Raw genomic sequence first — 19,636 nt, forward strand, 5'->3', positions numbered from 1 at the left:
AGCTACCTCTGTGTCGGCAGTCGCACGTCCATCCCTAATTGTATACCACCTACCCGTGGTTTTTTTTTTCTTCTATCTTCTTGATACTAGTAGCTTACTTTAGGAGTCTGCAGTGCTGAGTCTGACAGACAGTGTCCAGCAGGTCCGTCATTACATAATATATACCTCTCCGGCTGCAGCACTAGTGTGATATATATATATATATTTTAATTTTATCTCATTATCATCCAGTCTATATTAGCAGCAGACACAGTACGGTAGTCCACGGCTGTAGCTACCTCTGTGTCGGCAGTCGCTCGTCCATCCATAATTGTATACTACCTACCCGTGGTTTTTTTTTTCTATCTTCTTGATACTAGTAGCTTACTTTAGGAGTCTGCAGTGCTGAGTCTGACAGACAGTGTCCAGCAGGTCCGTCATTACATAATATATACCTGTCCGGCTGCAGTACTAGTGTGATATATATATATATTTTAATTTTATCTCATTATCATCCAGTCTATATTAGCAGCAGACACAGTACGGTAGTCCACGGCTGTAGCTACCTCTGTGTCGGCAGTTGCACGTCCATCCATAATTGTATACCACCTACCCGTGGTTTTTTTTTCTTTCTATCTTCTTGATACTAGTAGCTTACTTTAGGAGTCTGCAGTGCTGAGTCTGACAGACAGTGTCCAGCAGGTCCGTCATTACATAATATATACCTGTCCGGCTGCAGTACTAGTGTGATATATATATATATTTTAATTTTATCTCATTATCATCCAGTCTATATTAGCAGCAGACACAGTACGGTAGTCCACGGCTGTAGCTACCTCTGTGTCGGCAGTCGCTCGTCCATCCATAATTGTATACCACCTACCCGTGGGTTTTTTTTTCTATCTTCTTGATACTAGAAGCTTACTTTAGGAGTCTGCAGTGCTGAGTCTGACAGACAGTGTCCAGCAGGTCCGTCATTACATAATATATACCTGTCCGGCTGCAGTACTAGTGTGATATATATATATATATATATATTTTAATTTTATCTCATTATCATCCAGTCTATATTAGCAGCAGACACAGTACGGTATTACACGGCTGTAGCTACCTCTGTGTCGGCAGTCGCTCGTCCATCCATAATTGTATACCACCTACCCGTGTTTTTTTTTTTTCTATCTTCTTGATACTAGTAGCTTACTTTAGGAGTCTGCAGTGCTGAGTCTGACAGACAGTGTCCAGCAGGTCCGTCATTACATAATATATACCTGTCCGGCTGCAGTACTAGTGTGATATATATATATATTTAAATTTTATCTCATTATCATCCAGTCTATATTAGCAGCAGACACAGTACGGTAGTCCACGGCTGTAGCTACCTCTGTGTCGGCAGTCGCACGTCCATCCATAATTGTATACCACCTACCCGTGGTTTTTTTTTTTCTATCTTCTTTATACTAGTAGCTTACTTTAGGAGTCTGCAGTGCTGAGTCTGACAGACAGTGTCCAGCAGGTCCGTCATTACATAATATATACCTGTCCGGCTGCAGTACTAGTGTGATATATATATATATATATTTTAATTTTATCTCATTATCATCCAGTCTATATTAGCAGCAGACACAGTACGGTAGTCCATGGCTGTAGCTACCTCTGTGTCGGCAGTCGCTCGTCCATCCATAATTGTATACCACCTACCCGTGGTTTTTTTTTTTCTATCTTCTTGATACTAGTAGCTTACTTTAGGAGTCTGCAGTGCTGACAGACAGTGTCCAGCAGGTCCGTCATTACATAATATATACCTGTCCGGCTGCAGTACTAGTGTGATATATATATATTTTAATTTTATCTCATTATCATCCAGTCTATATTAGCAGCAGACACAGTACGGTAGTCCACAGCTGTAGCTACCTCTGTGTCGGCAGTCGCTCGTCCATCCATAATTGTATACCACCTACCCGTGTTTTTTTTTTCTATCTTCTTGATACTAGTAGCTTACTTTAGGAGTCTGCAGTGCTGAGTCTGACAGACAGTGTCCAGCAGGTCCGTCATTACATAATATATACCTGTCCGGCTGCAGTACTAGTGTGATATATATATATATTTTAATTTTATCTCATTATCATCCAGTCTATATTAGCAGCAGACACAGTACGGTAGTCCACGGCTGTAGCTACCTCTGTGTCGGCAGTCGCACGTCCATCCCTAATTGTATACCACCTACCCGTGGTTTTTTTTTCTATCTTCTTGATACTAGTAGCTTACTTTTGGAGTCTGCAGTGCTGAGTCTGACAGACAGTGTCCAGCAGGTCCGTCATTACATAATATATACCTGTCCGGCTGCAGTACTAGTGTGATATATATATATATATATATATTTTAATTTTATCTCATTATCATCCAGTCTATATTAGCAGCAGACACAGTACGGTAGTCCACGGCTGTAGCTACCTCTGTGTCGGCAGTCGCTCGTCCATCCATAATTGTATACCACCTACCCGTGGTTTTTTTTTTTCTATCTTCTTGATACTAGTAGCTTACTTTAGGAGTCTGCAGTGCTGAGTCTGACAGACAGTGTCCAGCAGGTCCGTCATTACATAATATATACCTGTCCGGCTGCAGTACTGGTGTGATATATATATATATTTTAATTTTATCTCATTATCATCCAGTCTATATTAGTAGCAGACACAGTACGGTAGTCCACGGCTGTAGCTACCTCTGTGTCGGCAGTCGCACGTCCATCCCTAATTGTATACCACCTACCCGTGTTTTTTTTTTTCTATCTTCTTGATACTAGTAGCTTACTTTAGGAGTCTGCAGTGCTGAGTCTGACAGACAGTGTCCAGCAGGTCCGTCATTACATAATATATACCTGTCCGGCTGCAGTACTAGTGTGATATATATATATATATATATATATATTTTAATTTTATCTCATTATCATCCAGTCTATATTAGCAGCAGACACAGTACGGTAGTCCACGGCTGTAGCTACCTCTGTGTCGGCAGTCGCTCGTCCATCCATAATTGTATACCACCTACCCGTGGTTTTTTTTTTTTCTATCTTCTTGATACTAGTAGCTTACTTTAGGAGTCTGCAGTGCTGAGTCTGACAGACAGTGTCCAGCAGGTCCGTCATTACATAATATATACCTGTCCGGCTGCAGTACTGGTGTGATATATATATATATTTTAATTTTATCTCATTATCATCCAGTCTATATTAGTAGCAGACACAGTACGGTAGTCCACGGCTGTAGCTACCTCTGTGTCGGCAGTAGCTCGTCATCCATAAGTATACTAGTATCCATCCATCTCCATTGTTTACCTGAGGTGCCTTTTAGTTGTGCCTATTAAAATAAGGAGAACAAAAATGTTGAGGTTCCAAAAATAGGGAAAGATCAAGATCGACTTCCACCTCGTGCTGAAGCTGCTGCCACTAGTCATGGCCGAGACGATGAAATGCCATCAACGTCGTCTGCCAAGGCCGATGCCCAATGTCATAGTACAGAGCATGTAAAATCCAAAACACCAAATATCAGTAAAAAAAGGACTCCAAAATCTAAAATAAAATTGTCGGAGGAGAAGCGTAAACTTGCCAATATGCCATTTACCACACGGAGTGGCAAGGAACGGCTGAGGCCCTGGCCTATGTTCATGGCTAGTGGTTCAGCTTCACATGAGGATGGAAGCACTCAGCCTCTCGCTAGAAAAATGAAAAGACTCAAGCTGGCAAAAGCACCGCAAAGAACTGTGCGTTCTTCGAAATCCCAAATCCACAAGGAGAGTCCAATTGTGTCGGTTGCGATGCCTGACCTTCCCAACACTGGACGTGAAGAGCATGCGCCTTCCACCATTTGCACGCCCCCTGCAAGTGCTGGAAGGAGCACCCGCAGTCCAGTTCCTGATAGTCAGATTGAAGATGTCAGTGTTGAAGTACACCAGGATGAGGAGGATATGGGTGTTGCTGGCGCTGGGGAGGAAATTGACAAGGAGGATTCTGATGGTGAGGTGGTTTGTTTAAGTCAGGCACCCGGGGAGACACCTGTTGTCCGTGGGAGGAATATGGCCATTGACATGCCTGGTGAAAATACCAAAAAAATCAGCTCTTCGGTGTGGAAGTATTTCAACAGAAATGCGGACAACATTTGTCAAGCCATGTGTTGCCTTTGTCAAGCTGTAATAAGTAGGGGTAAGGACGTTAACCACCTCGGAACATCCTCCCTTATACGTCACCTGCAGCGCATTCATAATAAGTCAGTGACAAGTTCAAAAACTTTGGGCGACAGCGGAAGCAGTCCACTGACCAGTAAATCCCTTCCTCTTGTAACCAAGCTCACGCAAACCACCCCACCAACTCCCTCAGTGTCAATTTCCTCCTTCCCCAGAAATGCCAATAGTCCTGCAGGCCATGTCACTGGCAATTCTGACGAGTCCTCTCCTGCCTGGGATTCCTCCGATGCATCCTTGCGTGTAACGCCTAAAGCTGCTGGCGCTGCTGTTGTTGCTGCTGGGAGTCGATGGTCATCCCAGAGGGGAATTCGTAAGACCACTTTTACTACTTCCACCAAGCAATTGACTGTCCAACAGTCCTTTGCGAGGAAGATGAAATATCACAGCAGTCATCCTGCTGCAAAGCGGATAACTGAGGCCTTGGCATCCTGGGTGGTGAGAAACGTGGTTCCGGTATCCATCATTACTGCAGAGCCAACTAGAGACTTGTTGGAGGTACTGTGTCCCCGGTACCAAATACCATCTAGGTTCCATTTCTCTAGGCAGGCGATACCGAAAATGTACACAGACCTCAGAAAAAGAGTCACCAGTGTCCTAAAAAATGCAGCTGTACCCAATGTCCACTTAACCACGGACATGTGGACAAGTGGAGCAGGGCAGGGTCAGGACTATATGACTGTGACAGCCCACTGGGTAGATGTATGGACTCCCGCCGCAAGAACAGCAGCGGCGGTACCAGTAGCAGCATCTCGCAAACGCCAACTCTTTCCTAGGCAGGCTACGCTTTGTATCACCGGTTTCCAGAATACGCACACAGCTGAAAACCTCTTACGGCAACTGAGGAAGATCATCGCGGAATGGCTTACCCCAATTGGACTCTTCTGTGGATTTGTGGCATCGGACAACGCCAGCAATATTGTGTGTGCATTAAATATGGGCAAATTCCAGCACGTCCCATGTTTTGCGCATACCTTGAATTTGGTGGTGCAGAATTATTTAAAAAACAAGAGGGGCGTGCAAGAGATGCTGTCGGTGGCCAGAAGAATTGCGGGACACCTTCGGCGTACAGGCACCATGTACAGAAGACTGGAGCACCACCAAAAACGCCTGAACCTGCCCTGCCATCATCTGAAGCAAGAAGTGGTAACGAGGTGGAATTCAACCCTATATATGCTTCAGAGGTTGGAGGAGCAGCAAAAGGCCATTCAAGCCTATACAATTGAGCACGATATAGGAGGTGGAATGCACCTGTCTCAAGCGCAGTGGAGAATGATTTCAACGTTGTGCAAGGTTCTGCTGCCCTTTGAACTTGCCACACGTGAAGTCAGTTCAGACACTGCCAGCCTGAGTCAGGTCATTCCCCTCATCAGGCTTTTGCAGAAGAAGCTGGAGACATTGAAGGAGGAGCTAACACAGAGCGATTCCGCTAGGCATGTGGGACTTGTGGATGGAGCCCTTAATTCGCTTAACAAGGATTCACGGGTGGTCAATCTGTTGAAATCAGAGCACTACATTTTGGCCACCGTGCTCGATCCTAGATTTAAAACCTACCTTGGATCTCTCTTTCCGGCACACACAAGTCTGCTGGGGTTCAAAGACCTGCTGGTGAGAAAATTGTCAAGTCAAGCGGAACGCGACCTGTCAACATCTCCTCCTTCACATTCTCCCGCAACTGGGGGTGCGAGGAAAAGGCTCAGAATTCCGAGCCCACCCGCTGGCGGTGATGCAGGGCAGTCTGGAGCGACTGCTGATGCTGACATCTGGTCCGGACTGAAGGACCTGCCAACGATTACGGCCATGTCGTCTACTGGCACTGCATATGATTCTCTCCCCATTGAAAGAATGGTGGAGGATTATATGAGTGACCGCATCCAAGTAGGCACGTCAGACAGTCCGTACTTATACTGGCAGGAAAAAGAGGCAATTTGGAGGCCCTTGCACAAACTGGCTTTATTCTACCTAAGTTGCCCTCCCACAAGTGTGTACTCCGAAAGAGTGTTTAGTGCCGCCGCTCACCTTGTCAGCAATCGGCGTACGAGGTTACTTCCAGAAAATGTGGAGAAGATGATGTTCATTAAAATGAATTATAATCAATTCCTCCGTGGACACATTGACCAGCAGCAATTGCCTCCACAAAGTACACAGGGAGCTGAGATGGTGGATTCCAGTGGGGACGAATTGATAATCTGTGAGGAGCGGGATGTACACGGTCATATATCGGAGGATGATGATGAGGTGGACATCTTGCCTCTGTAGAGCCAGTTTGTGCAAGGAGAGATTAATTGCTTCTTTTTCGGTGGGGGTCCAAACCAACCCGTCATTTCAGTCACAGTCGCGTGGCAGACCCTGTCACTGAAATGATGGGTTGGTTAAAGTGTGCTTGTCCTGTTTATACAACATAAGGGTGGGTGGGAGGGCCCAAGGACAATTCCATCTTGCACCTCTTTTTTCTTTCATTTTTCTTTGCGTCATGTGCTGTTTGGGGAGTGTTTTTTGGAAGGGCCATCCTGCGTGACACTGCAGTGCCACTCCTAGATGGGCCAGGTGTTTGTGTCTGCCACTAGGGTCGCTTAGCTTACTCACACAGCTACCTCATTGCGCCTCTTTTTTTCTTTGCGTCATGTGCTGTTTGGGGAGTGTTTTTTGGAAGGGCCATCCTGCGTGACACTGCAGTGCCACTCCTAGATGGGCCAGGTGTTTGTGTCGGCCACTAGGGTCGCTTAGTTTAGTCATCCAGCGACCTCGGTGCAAATTTTAGGACTAAAAATAATATTGTGAGGTGTGAGGTGTTCAGAATAGACTGAAAATGAGTGGAAATTATGGTTTTTGAGGTTAATAATACTCTGGGATCAAAATGACCCCCAAATTCTATGATTTAAGCTGTTTTTTAGTGTTTTTTGAAAAAAAACACCCGAATCCAAAACACACCCGAATCCGACAAAAAAAATTCGGTGAGGTTTTGCCAAAATGCGGTCGAACCCAAAACACGGCCGCGGAACCGAACCCAAAACCAAAACACAAAACCCGAAAAATTTCAAGTGCACATCTCTAATACCTATATGTAATTACTAGTCCAGTGCAATTTTATTGTTTAGATGTAATAATTCCTGCATTGTACCTGTGACTGAGTGTGCCTGTAGCTGCTCTGTGGATTCCATTCTTGTGAATCACACGTTTGCTAACACTATATTCTGTACCCTGGGGAACTTGGTGCATCAGGGTCTCATATAATATATAGTGCTACACAGGGTATACTGTTTGTACAGTATTTCTCACTGTGTTTTTCAGTCACCCCACACCACTTAAATCCTCTGTATGTGCTCTGTATTTACTGTCACAAAATACAGGGGATTATTTGCTGGTTTTTGTGTTTGGCTATATTGTACTATTACGTCCTAAGGCTACATCCCATACAATGTCTGCTACACAGGGCGGGACATCCGCGAATGCTCCTACATCATGCAGTGCTGTCGTCACGGATTCACCAGTGGGGGAAGTGTTAGCTGCTGGTTCAGGCGCTGGGGGTCATATATCTCCCAGTCCGTCTGTGGCACCTGTGGTCAATCAGGACCCACCTCGGGCAGCTTTTTCAAATATGCTGACTACACTTGTAACGTGTCTCACGCCCCCTGTGGGGCCTCCTGTGCCATTACAGTCACATGTTGTCCCTGTAGTTAATCCGCCATGGGCGGATACTTTGTCTACCCATTTACAGCAATTAAATCAGACTTTGGTTAGACAAAAGTCCACCCCACGTCCCTCTGGGGCCAAGGGGTCATCTAAGCGGGCCATTTCTTCCTCACAATCCACTAATATTTATGATAATCCTTCCGATGAAGATGCCGAAAATACTGATCCATCAGACACTGATACAGTTGCTTCTGATGAGGGATCTACAACCCATGTTGATGTTCCTGATCTTGTGGAGGCTATCAAGCTGATTCTTCAAATTGATGATGACACTGAGCCCCCTGTTACATCTAAGAAACCTGATAAGTTTAAACATCAGAAGGTGGCTAAAGTAGTTTTACCACATTCTGACCTTTTAATTGACATACGTCAGGACTCATGGTCATCTCCAGGAAGAAGTTTTCCCTGTCTAAGAAGGTGCTAGCTCATTATCCTAATCCTGCGGAGTTGAGTAACAAGTGGGAAACTCCACCGCCAGTGGACTCTCATGTTGCCCGTCTTGTGGTGTCATCTACTCTACCTGTCACCACTGTCACCTCACTGAAGGAACCGACAGATAAGCGTGTGGAGGGATGCCTGAGGTCTATTTACACTCTTACCAATGCTGTACGTAGACCCACTATGGCTGCCTCTTGGGATTTTTCTGACACTGCCAGATAATATCTGTCGTATATTACCACAGCCTCTCACTATATTCCTCTGATGCAGGGGTCATGGTGGCCAAGGCATCTACTATGTCTGTCCTGGCTCACCGGATTCTGTGGTTGAGGTCCTGTAAAGTGGACCTGGACTCTAAAAAGACCTTGGAGGTACTTCCTTTCAAGGGAGACATACTTTTTGGGGAGGATCTGAACAAAATTGTGACTGACTTGGGGATGGCCAAGACTGCTTTTCTCCCAAGTACTAATCCTTCTGCTCAGAAGGCCAAGAGTACCACTTTTTCTGTCCTTTCGACCTCCAAGTAAAGCAAAAGGTCAGGCGTACCCGAGACAGGCTTGTACTTCCGAAGCCACTAAGCCCAAATCCTGGGCTGCCCATCAGACTGCTTTCAAACTTGCTGCATGATGGGGCGGGCCTCCCCCTGGGGGACCCCAGGGTGGGAGGCGATGTCTGCAGTTCGCCCAGGCCAGGTTATAGACCACTTCAGACGCCTGGGTGCGGGAAGTTGTCTCTCACGGGTACGCAATCTCTTTCAAGAGACATCCCCTTCTCCAGTTCTGTTCAACGATTATCCCTCAGATCCATTGAAAGCGCAAGCTCTACACCTGGTTGAGCAATCCCTCCTGGAAACAGGAGTGTGGGGATACTATTCGACCCTGTTACTAGTTCCGAAACCGAGTGGGTCTTTCCGGCCTATCCTCAACCTCAAATCATTGAACAAGTTTGTAAAAGTGTCCAAATTCAGTATGGAAACTCTGCGCTCTATTGTGCTAGCCATGGAATCCGAGGACTATATGGTATCCCTGGACATACAGGATGCTTACCTGCACATACCTATTGCCATTTCACATCAGCAGCATCTGCGATTTGCTATTGGCAACCTTCATTTTCAGTTCCAGGCTCTGCCATTTGGACTGGCCATAGCACTTCGGATTTTCACCAAGGTCATGGCCATGATGACGCCATTCCTCCATCGTCAGGTAATCAGGATCCTGCCGTATCTGGGCGACTTGCTGATTCTGGCAAACTCCCAAGATGTCCTCCTCAGTCAACTGGAGATGTCGGACAAATTCTTACAAGCCCACGGGTAGCTCATCAATTGGAAGAAGTCCTCGCTGGTACCTGCTTGGAGCATGGTGCACCTGGGGCTGCTGCTGGACACACACAGCCAAAGACTGTTTCTGTCTCTGGAGAAGGTCCTGAAACTTCAGGACAGGATCAGATACTTCCTCTCTTGCCCATGAGTGTCGATACACTTGGCGATGCAAGTACTAGGCCTCATGGTGTCGGCTTTCGACATGGTAGAGTACGCTCAATTTCATTCCTGCCCTCTGCAGAGGTTGATCCTTTCCAAATGGGATGGCCTACCTCATTGGATCAGGTCTCAAATGATCTCCTTGACTCCGAAGGTTCGTCTGTCACTGAGCTGGTGGTTACAGGACCAACAGTTGAGCAGGGGCCGTCCCTTCTGGATCTCCAACTGGGTCCTCCTGACAACTGACGCCAGTCGGTGGACCAAGGAGGAATCTCTCCTCCCGATAAACATTCAGGAATTGCGGGCAGTGTTCAATGCGTTGACATTGGCCCTGCCTCAGGTACAGAACAGGCCTGTTCAAGTACAGTCAGACAATGCCACAATTGTGGCATACATAAATCATCAAGGCGGCACTCAAAGCCACATGGCAATGAAGGAATTGTCAAAAATCCTCCAATGGGCGGAATGCCATCTGCCAACCATATCAGCAGTGTTCATTCCGGGAGTCCTCAACTGTGAAGCAGACTTCCTCAGCCGTCAGGACATGCACGCCGGAGAGTTGAGTCTTCATCCTGAAGTCTTTCACCTCCTAGTGAACAAGTGGGGCCTACCAGATGTAGACCTGATGGCATCTCGACACAATCACAAAGTTCCGATCTTCAGAGTAAGGACAAGGGATCGTCAAGCAGCATTCGTGGATGCACTGGCAATTCCATGGAACTTTCGGCTGCCATACGTGTTCCCTCCAGTGTCACTCCTGGCCAGGGTAATATGGAAGTTCAAGCAAGAAGGAGGAATACTACTTCTAGTCGCTCCAGCGTGGCCCAGACGGCATTGGTTCTCAGACCTGCAGGGTCCGAGTGTCCTCTTCTACTTCTGCAACTCCCAGACCTCCTCGTTCAGGGCCCTTGTGTCTACCTGGACCTGGCCAGACTGGCTTTGACGGCGTGGCTCTTAAAGCATCACTCCTGAGAGTAAAAGGATTCTCTGAGGCGGTCATTTAGACAATGTTGAAAGCCCGTAAACCAGCTTTGGCTCGGATTTATTACAGGGTCTGGAATTCTTACTTCACATGGTGTGCTGCGAAGAATTATGATGCATATACTTTCAAAACATCCAGACTTTTGGTTTTCTTCAACAAGGCCTAGACTTGGGCCTTCGTCTGGCCTCCCTCAGGGTTCATATATCTGCTTTGTCGGTGTGGTCTCAGAGAAAAATTGCATCTCTTCCTGACGTTCACACTTTCACTCAGGGTGTTTTACAGATTCAGCCTCCTTATGTCCCTCCTGTGGCTCCATGGGATCTGTCTGTCATCTTAAATGCCCTGCAAGAGTCTCCATTTAACCCTCTTGAGTCTGTGTACCTTAAATGCCTTACGCTTATGGTCGTATTTCTGTTGGCTATTGCCTCTGCTATGAGGGTGTTGGACTTAGGCGCTTTGTCCTGTCGTCCACCCTTTCTAATTTTTCACCGAGACCGGGCTCTTCTTCGAACTCGCCCTGGTTATTTGCCTAAGGTGGTATCATCTTTTCACCTTAAACAGGAGATTGTATTTCCGGCCTTCATCTCTTCTGGTCTGTCCTCCAAAGAAAGATCTTTGGATGTGGTATGGGCTCTCCGTGTTTATGCGGAATGGACTGCCTCTATCAGGAGGTCAGATTCCCTTTTTGTACTTTTTGGTTTTCACAAACGTGGCTGGCCTGCAAATAAGCAAACCTTGGGCAGATGATTTAGAATGGTGATTGCACAAGCTTATGCGCAGGCTGGGCACCCAGCTCCTGCTGCTATCAAGGCCCATTCTACTCGGTTGGTTGGACCTTCTTGGGCGGCCCGCTGTGCCACGTCCGCAGAACAATTGTGCAAGGCAGCTTTGTGGTCCTCTGTGAACACGTTCAGCAGGTTCTATGCTTTTGATACTTCCACCTCCCAGGATGCATCCTTTGGACGCTGGGTTCTTGTGCCCGCTACTGTGCGTCCCCTCCCATGTGGAACTGCTTTAGGACATCCCCAATGTTATTCCCTGTGGAATACCAGTGTACCCCGCTGCAGAAAAGAGATTTATGGTAGACTTACCATTGTTAAATCTCTTTCTGCGAGGTACACTGGTTTCCACAGGGCGCCCACCCTGACGCACTTAGCTTCTTTGGGTTTGTATGGCATTAGCCGCTAGTCCCTTCTCCTGACGTGAGAATGTGGTTCTATGTGACTAACATCTACCGTCTCTCTTACCTGCTACTGCAGTGCTTGGAGGCGGGGCTATAGAGGAGGCGGTGCAGTGCATCCTGGGAACAGTCCAAACTTTAGCCTGTTGGTGCCTCGGATCAAGATCCAATTCTACACATCAATGTTATTCCCTGTGGAATCCAGTGTACCTCACAGAAAGAGATTTAACAATGGTAAGTCTACCATAAATCTCCTTTTTTCTCCACTTACAATATGGGCTCTATAGCAACAGTTTGAAACTTGTATTTGGTTGTTTGTATTTTATCGTAATGTTTCCTACTACTACTACTACTACTACTACTACTACTACTACTACTACTACTACTACTATTACTGCTACTACTACTAATAATAATACTTTTACTACTAGAACTAATTTTACTACTACTACTACTACTAATAATAATAATAATAATAATAATAATAATACTAATGATTTAATTTATGTTCACCTCAGCAGGGGCGGCTTTAGGGTTGAGAGAGCCCCTAGGCACAATAGTAAGGGCAACCCCCTCCTGCATAATTTTATTATTTTTATGGATTTTTTTTATAAACCCTCATTTGATGATAGCCAATTTAATAGAATAATAAAAAAATCCACTTACTATGGCTTTTTTTTTGTTTCATTATGTGTACATATTTATTAAGTTACTGGTACTTTTTGGGCTGACAGTACCTACTCAAGCATGTAAGTGCTGCACCACAAGTGCCACCCCTAGGCACGTGCCTAATGGGAAATATGAAACTGCACATCAGTAATGCCCTTGAAACTCATGGAGAGATTTATTATGCATACATTTTTATGACATCTTATTCATATCTATTGTCTATTATCTGCAAGTCCAGCCAATTTATTAAGAAATGACCAGCTTAGAATTTAAGACTGTCAGCTAATGTCAGACATTACAGATAAAGGTATAGTATTTTGGGGGTCATTCCGAGTTGATCGTAACTGTACTAAATTTAGCACAGCTACGATCATGAACACAGACATGCGGGGGGACGCCCAGCACAGGGCTAGCCCGCCCCGCATGTCAGTCCCTGCCCCATCGCTGAAGTACAAAAGCATCGCACAGCGGCGATGCTTTTGTACTTCAGGAGTAGCTCCCGGCCAGAGCAGCTTTTGCACGCTGGCCGGCTCGCAGCGGCTGCGTGTGATGTCATGCAGCCGCCGCAGCCCGCCCCCGCATGGTCCGGCCACGCCTGCACGCCGACAAAACGGCAGACAAACGCCGCCGTGCCGCCCCCCCCTTCCCAGCGACCGCCTCTGCCTGTCAATCAGGCAGAGGTGATCGCTAGGCAATGACAGCCGCCGGCTGTCAGCCATGCGACGACGCACTGCGGCACTGGCGCATGCGCAGTTCTGACCTGAACGCTGCGCTGCGAAGAACTGCAGCGAGCGGTCAGGTCAGAATGACCCCTATATGAGGTTACACTGAACACAGTCACAAAAGACAAAATGGCCGATTTGTTTTGTTCTTTTGCAGCTTGGCTTATTTTACTGTGCACACATTCTTGTGTGTCTGACCCATTTATTACTTGTATGGAAAGGCATGTTTTTGATCAGATTAAAAAAGGGCGTTGTGTTGTGTTTTCTACTTCCATATTTCCTGCAAAACTTTAGTTGCACTTACTGTGATTAACTGGTGTCCACATTTGTAAACAGTTCATATAATCTACATAGGATAATGTTGGCAAGCTTCTTAGAGAACATACAATTAAAAGAAATGTGGTGTAAATGACATGATAAAATACTGTAGAATTGGAGGAATGTGTTAGAAATTCTGTACAGTATTATTCTGGGACTCTGCTCTTGTACTGTATGCACTGGATCATGAAAACCATTACTCAGGGCTGCATATGTCACTTAGTTTAGATTATCCATTTGCTACATTTGCTTAAGATTTTCCTGACTTCCCTGATTTTTTTTTTTTGCCTTATCTGTTTCCGATTGATTACTTATAGGACTTAGTACTAGTCCTGAAATGCGTAATTTGCCTACTGTCATAAGTCAGATGTCTTTCTAAGCTCAAGGCACTGGGAGTTGCTAGAGTTCCCTATGTATTTGACAACAGACAATACGGTTAATGTCCTTCCCTACCCAATATATCATGTGGGGTTATAATCTACTAAACAGACATTTTCTGTGATGGAGCAACCTTTGTTGAAAGACATCTTGCAGTGCAATCCAGAGACAAGTAGAAAGGTGTATTACAATGTTTGTACATTAGCAGCTTAGTTCTGTCTATGATGTGAGTCACAAACACAAGCCGTAGACATAGATGTGTCAAAACCAAAGTATGGCTCTCAGATGCTGTAGGAGCCATTATCATGTGGCCTTACACTGGGCATTCAGACCCAGACATATGTGTAATTATTTATGGGGTGGGTGTGGGGTGCGGTGGCTCCTTTGTCGGTATGGCTGGGCGGCTTCAGGTCGGCACACTCTAACACTTTATTAACACTTATGATTTTCCCTATCACTTTGTATATATTTTTGTATTAATTAATCACACTTCACTTACATAGCACTTATGTGCTTCTTATTAACCCTTATTCATTTTCACCTGTGTGCTGACCTGGGGTAGCCGACCTGTGCCAACGTGATGGGGTCTTGCACCCGGGATCCATACCTAGTATTACGGACCCCCAGTGATGGAGACGCCTTGCTGATCGGCCTGGGGGCTTAACCCTATATCTGCAGATATATACGCAACTAAGATCTCCGTATTATCTGATTATTATGTAGTATTATTTTTCACTCAGTGTGCATTAGTGATAACAAAATGTTTTTTCTAACACAGAATTACCCTCCCTTTTAGCACCTGAGTGACATCACAATCTGATTGAGCAGCTTACCAGTATATGTGCATTGCATTACAATATTTGTACATTAGCAGCTTAGTTCTGTCTATACCAGGGTTTCACAACTGCGCCTGTATGAAAATTATGTTAATATTATGAAAAAAAGGGGGCACAGTAAATGGGATATAAATGTTTAATCTACTAATATAAGTATTACAAAACCATAATTTGCATACATGCAAACAAGTGAAGAAAAAGAAATAAGTAAATAGAGTAAAATAGTAATACTACAGGTAATTGCAAACAAAAATAAATATAAATAATAAATGATACGGTACAGGGTAGGTCAAATGAAAATTCTGAGTCCAAAGTCTAGTGTAAATAGAGTGTGGCGTCCCACCTCTTTAATCACACTGATGTGGTTCTGTACTAAGTGGAATGATACAACACAGTGGGAATGGAAGCTCTAATAATGAATTGGAACTTGGGGTTGGAGAGTCCGTTACAGATGTTAAAAGTTCACCCCTTGGCCCGGCAGGGGGCCCCGTGTTGTCATGTAGTGTGTGTGCACGTACGTGTGTGTGTGTGTGTGTGTGTGTGTGTGAGTGTGGGCGCCGCACGGACTTGTTAATGGTGAAAGTTTTGCAGGAAGGGAAGCGGCGGCCGCGGCACGGTGTGAGCAGCGCCTGTGGGTCCCGGAAGCCGCTGTGATGGGCATGCCGGTGCCAGGAGAGTGGCTGTGCGGGTAGAAGTTGTGTGTCCGCCCTGTATGTGCCGGTGACTCCCCGCTGTGTGTGCTCCCGGCAGCTGCATGAGTGTCTAGCCAGGTGCTGTCCTGCGGGGTGCGGCTGTGTGTTTGACCCGTGTCCCTCCTGGTGTCTCCCGCTAGGGGGCCCAACTGTCTATGAGTGCCCCCCCGGTGATCCGGCCGCCCAGCCCCGCGGGCCTCGGCCTCTCTCTACAAGTCTGGATCGACCTGAGCCGGGAGCCCGTCCTACTGCCCGAGCCCGGGGAGCTGAGCCTGGGGGCCGTGCGAGAGATGGCCTGCTCCATCGTGGACCAGAAGTTTCCAGAATGCAGATTCTATGGGATGTACGACAAGATCCTCTTGTTCCGTCATGGCCCAACATCAGAAAACATCCTGCAGCTGGTGAAATCTGAGGCAGACATTCAGGAGGGAGATCTCATTGAAGTGGTGCTGTCAGCCTCTGCAACTTTCGAAGATTTCCAGATACGCCCACACACACTGTATGTCCATTCGTACCGTGCTCTAGCTTTCTGCGACCACTGCGGAGAGATGCTGTGGGGTCTGGTGATGCAGGGCCTCAAATGTGAGGGGTGTGGCCTCAACTACCACAAGCGATGTGCATTCAAGATTCCGAACAACTGCAGTGGGGTCCGGAAGCGAAGACTGTCAAATGTGTCACTGACTGGATTATCCAGCATACGCACCGTGTCTGCAGAACCTGTCTCCTGCTCCTTAGAAGAGCCATTGATGCAAAAGTCTCCATCCGAGTCCTTTGTGCGAGAGAAGAGGTCCAGCTCCCAGCCTTACCCTGGTCGCCCCATACAGCTTGACAAGATTCTCCTCACCAAGGTCAAAGTGCCTCACACGTTTGTCATTCACTCCTACACCCGGCCAACAGTGTGCCAGTACTGCAAAAAGCTGCTAAAGGGTCTTTTCCGACAAGGGCTGCAATGCAAGGACTGCAAATTCAACTGTCACAAGCGTTGTGCAACTAAAGTGCCTCACAACTGCCTCGGGGAGGTAGCCATCAACGGAGACTTGCTGAGCCCTGGAGCCGAGTCAGATGTGGTGATGGAGGAGGGAAGCGACAATGAGAGTGATCCAAGCAGCCGGCTGATGGAAGACATCGATGAACCCCTAACTCCTGACTCTGATTGCATCATGACTCGTTACCGGAGTGAGAATGGTGACATGCAGGACACAGACCAAGATCAGGACACATCAGATCGTATGATCAGCCCCTCAGCCAGTAATAACATTCCCTTGATGAGAGTGGTTCAGTCTGTCAAGCATACAAAGCGGCAAAGCAGCAGTGTAATGAAGGAAGGTTGGATGGTGCGTTATACTAGCAAAGACACCTTGAGAAAGAGGCATTACTGGAGACTGGACAGCAAGTGTATAACCTTATTTCAGAATGATACTGGAAGCAAATACTATAAGGAAATCCCTCTTTCTGAGATCCTATGCCTGGAACCTGCTAAAAACCTGACCCTGCTCCCCCCTGGTGCTAATCCTCACTGTTTTGAGATCACGACTGCCAATATTGTCTATTATGTGGGGGAAAGCCTGCCCCTCCAGATAGCACCTGAGATTGGAAATAACGGTATTGTGAACAGCGGAGTGGGTCTGGATGTGGCCTGTATGTGGGAAGTAGCCATACAGCATGCCCTGATGCCCGTGAATCCCAAGGGAGCAAATGGAGGGAGCAGCCAGCACAGGGACGTATCCGTCAGTATTTCTGTATCCAATTGCCAGATTCAGGATAATGTGGACATTAGCTCTGTGTATCAGATTTTCCCAGACGAGGTTCTTGGTTCGGGACAATTTGGAATTGTATATGGAGGGAAGCACCGGAAGACTGGGCGAGATGTGGCTATAAAAATAATTGATAAGTTGCGTTTTCCTACCAAGCAGGAGAGCCAGCTGCGGAACGAGGTTGCCATCTTACAGAACCTGCATCACCGTGGAGTGGTGAACCTGGAGTGCATGTTCGAGACTCCGGAACGAGTGTTTGTGGTGATGGAGAAGTTACATGGGGACATGCTGGAGATGATCTTGTCCAGTGAGAAGGGAAGGTTACCAAAGCGCATCACCAAATTCCTTGTCACACAGATCTTGGTAGCACTGCGTCACCTTCACTTCAAAAATATTGTCCACTGTGACCTGAAACCAGAAAATGTGCTGCTTGCATCAGCGGATCCCTTTCCTCAGGTGAAGCTGTGCGATTTTGGCTTTGCACGTATCATTGGCGAGAAATCATTTCGCCGCTCAGTAGTTGGGACTCCAGCCTACTTGGCCCCAGAAGTGTTGAGGAATCGTGGCTACAACCGATCTCTGGACATGTGGTCTGTGGGCGTGATCATCTATGTCAGTTTGAGTGGAACATTCCCTTTCAATGAGGATGAGGACATTCATGACCACATCCAGAATGCAGCCTTTATGTACCCACCGAACCCTTGGAGAGAGACCTCACCTGATGTCATTGACCTCATCAACAGCCTCCTGCAAGTGAAGATGAGGAAACGCTACAGCGTGGACAAAACCCTCAACCACCCCTGGTTACAGGATTACCAGACCTGGTTGGATCTCCGCGAGCTGGAGTGCAAGATAGGGGAACGCTACATTACCCATGAAAGCGATGATCCCCGCTGGGAGATGTATGCGGGGGATCACTTTCCCCAGTACCCTCCGCATCTCTTGTCCCCGCCATCCATAGAACCTGAAGACGCAGAAATGAGGGCTCTGGGAGAAAGAATCAGCATTCTCTGACATGCCGTGTCTATTCCCTTCTGCTAACAGAGACGAACAATACGGAACGGAGGCAAAAGGCACATTTTAGATGTTGAATGTACAGTATTCATCAATCTGGCTGTGTGCATCACTCCACAAGTCTTTATGATACCTCTGGGCTTTACCCCTTCGCCATCCTTTCTAGTCAATCCTTTCAGAAGAGCCCTAATGAAGACACCCCATTGGAGCAATGTGCAAGAGGCCACCCCTTATGTTATAAGGACAGCTGACAGATTGTGCGTTGTAGGAGCTGTTCCATCTCTATTAGTGTTGTTCACCATGACATTGTAAGTTCCGTACTGCTTGTAAGGCCTGCAGTGCATTGTGGGTACAGCCCTAGTTGGCTCTTCTCTAACAGTTGGTTTTTACAGAATGAGTGAATAGACTATAGATAGATAGACATGCACACACCTACAAAACCATTATGTATCAAATCGAAAATACGCAAAATATGTTGAAAAATATTTAGTCTCTCACAAGGTCAAAAGGGAACAGATCCTGTCTGACAGATGAAAGGAATGACGCTGTAGTCCGCCGAGACTTAGTAATCACTCCACTACATATCGCAGGCACATCCTGCAGCGCAGGGATTAAGCCCGTCGGTCGCAGATTTTTTTTTTTTTTTTGTCTTCAGAGGAAGCTGTGTGTTGGATTTTATTTAATTCTTAAAACAAATGTGAATGGAGCAGAGAATAGCGCTTGGTGGAGACCGAAGCAGCCTGGGTGTATTCTGGTGACTCCCAATCACCTAAATGGCTAATGGACAACAGATATTTGCTGAGTACACCGTTGGCGCTCCCACCCTTTGAACAAAAGTCACGTCGAAATCTTGATAAATAGTCTCAAAATAAGTCCTATGTTTCACTTGTAGGATTCTTCTTTCTAAATGTTCTTCTCCAGAAATTAATTCAAGATTTTTCTTGTATGGAGATATTCGTCATAGAGAGAAGAAATACCACATATAGTGTAGTAATTTGAATAAAAAGTGGGTTTATTAAAGTGCATAAAATTCTCGTATCCAATAAAAGTGGCAAATTCACATTGTAATAAAATTGGAACCGTACCGTGTCGGGCTCCCAGCATGGAGCAATGAAAAGAGTAAAATTGGAAGGTTCCGGAATTCCTCCCTCCTCCCTTCACGCAAAACACCGGCCGCAGGACCTGGTAGGGTTCTCCTATTATTCAAAATGCAGGTAGATGGATCATTCAGTGCCGCCAACGCGTTTCGAGTTGTATGTAACTCTTCCTCA

The 19,636-nt window shown here is 46.3% G+C and overlaps 1 protein-coding gene across 1 annotated transcript; it reads left to right on the forward strand.

Moving 5' to 3' along the window:
• The first annotated feature begins 15,752 nt into the window (after positions 1-15,752).
• On the forward strand, positions 15,753-18,419 carry LOC134922429 (serine/threonine-protein kinase D1-like). Its single transcript, XM_063920665.1, has one exon. It carries the CDS (start codon positions 15,753-15,755, stop codon positions 18,363-18,365), a length of 2,613 nt encoding a protein of 870 aa, XP_063776735.1. The 3' UTR covers positions 18,366-18,419.
• The last annotated feature ends 1,217 nt before the right edge of the window (positions 18,420-19,636 follow it).

The sequence above is a fragment of the Pseudophryne corroboree genome, chromosome 1 (genome assembly GCF_028390025.1).
Source record: "Pseudophryne corroboree isolate aPseCor3 chromosome 1, aPseCor3.hap2, whole genome shotgun sequence".
Taxonomy (NCBI): domain Eukaryota; kingdom Metazoa; phylum Chordata; class Amphibia; order Anura; family Myobatrachidae; genus Pseudophryne; species Pseudophryne corroboree.

Bases quoted from the DNA above. Each gene is read 5' to 3' on its own strand.
- LOC134922429 (XM_063920665.1), top strand. From the start codon at position 15,753: ATGAGTGCCCCCCCGGTGATCCGGCCGCCCAGCCCCGCGGGCCTCGGC.